Below are 4,927 nucleotides of genomic sequence, written 5' to 3'. Positions count from 1 at the left end.
TTAAGGTTTTAGACCTGATAAGATTAGATTATATGAAATAGATATATTATCTATTTTTAATAGTTTAATATCACATTAATAATTTAATCTTAAATTTCAAAATTTTCATTTAGATTTGATGTTTTTTAGGATGAAAATGTTTAAATTTAGAATACAATGCTGACGTGGTATTAAATCATTAAAAAAATGGATACAAATAACGTACCGTTACTATTTCATACAATCTTTTTCTTATTACCAATTGACTATCTTGGATTTGAGAAATGACTGTATGAAATTGTGACTCCACATCAGGAGGAGAATGACAAATCAAATTTTTTCTCCATTAAAATTTTTAGTTAGATTTAAAAAAAAATTTAGAGTGATACAATCCCTTCTCCTTGGATTTTTGCCTAGGTGGTATAACAATAATAAACATTTATTTATTTAATAGATAATAAAAATTTACATAAATGTTGATTTTCCTTGAATTTATATTTGGATGTTAAAAATATTTAAGATTTTTATTATGAGATAGGACCCGACAAAATTGAGGAAAGGAAATATTATTTGGAAGGGGCAACGAAAAATAGAAGAGAACCAAGAGGATTAAATTAACCTCCTCTATTCTTATTGTGCCTACTCTGCGATCTTTGTTTTTTGCGAGATTGGGCGCTTGGGTTTCCTTTGATTTATGTGTTTTTTGTTGAATATGGATTTGGGTATTCCATATTTTTCTTAAATTTCCAATTAACCTCACCTTTGTATATCTAAGTGATATAAGTTTTGTTATTTCTTTTACTTTTTCATTCTTAAATTCTAGCTGAAGTTAAATTCGGTGTTAGTCAGTTGATTGATCGTCCAAGGATCTGTTTGTTTCTATTTTTGAATTAGAGAGAAAATTTTTATTTTGTACCAGTTACATTTTTGTTGTTAAAATAAAAGGTATTGAATTGTATCTACATTACTGTGATTAGATTGATGTATCTATAAAAGATACAACTTTTATCTTCTATTGTTAATTTGGTTCATCAAGAATGGATATTTTGGTATTGGTTTTTTTATTGTTCTGTTTATGTTGCTATTGCAATGAAATGTTTATCTTGCATTGGATCCATTAATTAATTTGGCCATTTTATGGATTTGTACTTTGTAGTGATGGAATTGGCTTTTTTGAAATGTAGAAAAAGATGTCTGAGAATGGTAAGCTATTTATTGGTGGGATATCTTGGGAAACCAATGAAGAGCGTCTTAAGGAGTATTTCAGTAGTTTTGGTGAAGTGGTAGAGGCGATGATCATGAAGGATTGGACCACAGGACGTGCTCGAGGTTTCGGTTTCATTGTTTTCTCTGACCTAGCAGTTGCTGAGAAAGTCATCAAGGAGAAACATAATATTGATGGGAGAATGGTAAGTTGTTGACCTTTCAGCAAACCCTTTTAGAGTGACGTTATCTAATGTACTATTTGTTCCTTGATGCAAGTAGCTTGTGGAAGAAAGAGATGAAATTTTGATTGCTTATCAGAGTAACAGATCGATATTGTAATCGCATGAATTTGTATAATTCTCATTTGTCTAACTAAATTTCAAAATTAGGCTAGGAGTAATCATCTCATGCTTCATCTTGCTCAGGTTGAGGCAAAAAAGGCAGTTCCTAGGGATGACCAGAACATTATGAGTAGAAGCACTAGTAGCATCCAAGGTTCACCTAGTCTATGCCGCATAAGAAAGATTTTTGTTGGAGGTTTAGCATCAACAGTCACAGATAGTGACTTTAAGAAGTATTTTGATCATTTTGGGAATATCACAGATGTTGTAGTGATGTATGATCACAACACTCAAAGGCCTAGGGGTTTCGGATTCGTTACTTATGATTCAGAAGAGGCAGTGGACAAAGTGTTGCTAAAAAGTTTCCATGAACTTAATGGTAAAATGGTCGAGGTTAAACGAGCAGTGCCTAAAGAATTATTGCCTGGCCCTTGTCGTAGTCCCCTCGTTGGATATAACTGTGGTCTGAATAGGGTTAACAACTTTCTTAGTGGCTGTACTCAGGGATATACTCCAAGCAATATTGGAGGCTTTGGACTTAGGACAGATGGTAGATTTAGTACAGTTCCTGGTGGTCGAAGTGGTTTTCCTCCTTGTGGTTCTGGTTATGGAATGGGCATGAACTTTGAGCCTGGGTTAAACCCAAGTTTTGGAAATAGTGCAAATTTTAGTAGTAATATGAACTATGGACGGGGATTGAATCCTTACTATATTGGTAATGCAAATAGATTTGGTAGCCCTATTGGGTATGATGGAAGTACTGGAGGTAATACTTCCTTTTTTAGCTCAGTGACTCGAAACCTTTGGGGAAATGGGGGACTCAATTATAACACAAATGGTTCTAGTTCCAATGCATATATAGGATCTGGAAGTGTTAGTATAGGAGGAAGCGCCTTTGGAAATAGTGGAATTAATTGGAGTTCTGCAATTGCCAATCAAGACGAGGGGAGTAATGTTTCTAACAATAGTGTGCATTTCGCTTATGGAAGTGCTGATGACAGCTTTAGGTTAGGGATAGTAGGGTATGGGAGAAATAATGGGACCAATGTGGCGCCAACATCATCATATGCATCAAATTTTGGTTATGATGTAGCCTTTACAGACCTTTATGGTGGTGCTTCAGCTTATGGGGATATAACTTGGCGATCATCAACATTTAAGCGAGATGGTTCTGGTTCTTTTGGCTATGGACTTGGTAGTGCCACTTCTGATGTTTCAGGCAAAATTTCTCCCGGCTATGTTAGTAGTCATAAAGTTAATAAGAGACAAGCAAGTAGAGGTAATACTTCCTAGAATCCTGAATTCTCTATGTAAACGGTTTTCAACTAGAGAAATTTTATGTTGAATGTTTTTAAGAAATTTCTTCACTAGACATGCTAAGATTGAATTACTTGACATACTTTTTAAATATTTTCCAAGTGGAAGTTCCATGCTAGATAAACTTCTTTATTTGATTTATATACATATGTGATTCTTCTATATATAGACATATTGTTTAGATACTACTCCTAAAATCTTTGACATGGCACACAGTGATTGTGCATTTAGAATTGGATTCCCTTTGAAGAGCAAAGTGTTTTTTTGAGAATGCTAAAAGGATCCCATGGCCTAGGGCAAGCATGGTAACAAAGCATGTGATTGCATTAATTTCGCAATGATCTGCTAGTTCACTAAGAAAAGATTCATGGACTCAGTATATATAGGCTTATTGTTATGTGCATACTTACAAGTTTTTATTTTCTTTTGTTCAGGAATCGCTACCTAGGATATTATTTTGATTTATCATAAAAAAGTATAGCTGAAGGTAACTTGTGAAGCAAGTGATCTGTGAATTCTGCACATTTCCCTCATTAATACGTTTCTGCTAAAATAAGGTTATTTAAAGCTAACTGGAGTGCTTTTATTTTTCTTTTGGAGATCAATATATTTAGAGTTAAGAGATCACAAGGGATTTTGTGTTAAGGCTTGAGCTTTTAGTTACTTGTTTTAGGGTTCATTTTTTGGTATCTGTGTGACATGTAAAATCAGATTTTGGGATATAGTCAAAACAATGTATCATGCATTACATGTAAGGCGGTAATGCATAAAGATATAGACTATTTTCCCCTTAGATTTTATGTATTGTAATGGCTCTGGCATAGTTGTGGGTTCTTGTCAGGCATGCTTTGTTTTGTTCTTTTATCATATAGAATGTGCTCGGGAGATTCTTGGTTGAGCTTCTTAATATGAACTTTTCGGGAGCTTTCATAAAAGACAACTTTTAACTGGTTATTCCCATAAACTTTTAGAATTTCTAGCAAATACTAAAATTTCTATTAGAAGATGCTAGATATGTTGGTATATGTTATAGATTTTCTATATAAATAAACATGTTGTTATGTATTATAGATTTTGATAGTTATTTATTATATAAATAGAGTTTGAAGCTGATGACGTGGCTCCTTGATCTTGGGTGTTGACAAGTCAATGCCGATTATCATTTGGGGTAAACATGCCATGTCATCGATACCAAAATCTATTTATATAATATATATAACAAAATATCTAAATATATAACAACGATTCTATTTGTGTAACATTTTTTTATAATAACTACGGAAATGTAACTATTACTAAAATTCTTAATGGAAATTCAATTTTGTATATGTACATATACACACTATCTCAATCTCAGCTACATCTTAAGAATATCAGTATATGTATTTACAACAATGCTATCAAGGTCAACTAAACTTAGCATGGCACCACTTATTCCATTTTACTATATTATTATGATTCAAATCATATTATTATGATGAAGTTCGTTTTACGGTGTTATTTGTATTTTTTTCATTTTATATTTCAACAATATTACTACTTATTTAATAATTTCATTAAGGTTTATTACATAAAAATAGCACATAGATCATTATTAAAACTATCATCTTTTAACTATTATAACCCAATTCTTTCATGTTCTCAAAACATATCTGTCAACTTCATGCTATCATTTATTACTAATATTACTATAAAATTAGCTACTTAGTACATATATATCAAGAAGACAAATTATGCTAGCACAAATCGATTGTGCTTCACATCGTCCGCTATCACTTTACTTTCTTGATGTTTCAATTTTGTCTTTAGTTACGTTTGTCAATTTTGATATAACAATAATATCAATTTCACATCAATAAACATTTAACTTATAATTAAAACATATTTTATACTCTTTTCACTTTAGTCCTTTATAATTCTAATATTTGAAATCATTGTATCTTTCAATTCTCGTGATCGAATCAAAATCTGACTTCATATATATTCTTTAGGAACTTCATACTATCATTTTAAAACCTTGAACCCAAAAGTTCTTATACTGTACACATAAGTCCTTAACAACATATTAATGGCCACCAGGTTTA

General features: G+C 31.8%; 1 protein-coding gene across 2 annotated transcripts; it reads left to right on the top strand.

The window, feature by feature from the left end:
• Positions 1 to 530: 530 nt before the first annotated feature.
• LOC105802831 (heterogeneous nuclear ribonucleoprotein 1) lies at positions 531 to 3,783 on the top strand. 2 transcript variants are annotated; one of them, XM_012634708.2, is made up of 4 exons: positions 531 to 701; positions 1,164 to 1,388; positions 1,611 to 2,805; positions 3,278 to 3,783. In XM_012634708.2, the coding sequence occupies exons 2-4, from the start codon at positions 1,170 to 1,172 to the stop codon at positions 3,289 to 3,291; spliced, it is 1,428 nt and encodes a 475-aa protein (XP_012490162.2). In that variant the 5' UTR covers positions 531 to 701; positions 1,164 to 1,169; the 3' UTR covers positions 3,292 to 3,783. The 2 variants fall into 2 exon arrangements, with proteins under 2 accessions (XP_012490162.2, XP_012490167.2); XM_012634713.2 differs by having other exon boundaries at positions 531 to 924.
• The last annotated feature ends 1,144 nt before the right edge of the window (positions 3,784 to 4,927 follow it).

Source organism: Gossypium raimondii, chromosome 7 (genome assembly GCF_025698545.1).
Source record: "Gossypium raimondii isolate GPD5lz chromosome 7, ASM2569854v1, whole genome shotgun sequence".
Classification (NCBI taxonomy): Eukaryota; Viridiplantae; Streptophyta; class Magnoliopsida; order Malvales; family Malvaceae; genus Gossypium; species Gossypium raimondii.
This window is presented reverse-complemented; position numbering and strand designations above follow the sequence as displayed.

What these genes read in the sequence shown, in the direction of transcription:
- LOC105802831 (XM_012634708.2), top strand. Translation starts at nt 1,170, where the DNA reads ATGTCTGAGAATGGTAAGCTATTTATTGGTGGGATATCTTGGGAAACC. An exon ending in ATAATATTGATGGGAGAATG is followed by an intron (nt 1,389 to 1,610) that starts GTAAGTTGTTGA and finishes CATCTTGCTCAG; the next exon opens with GTTGAGGCAAAAAAGGCAGT.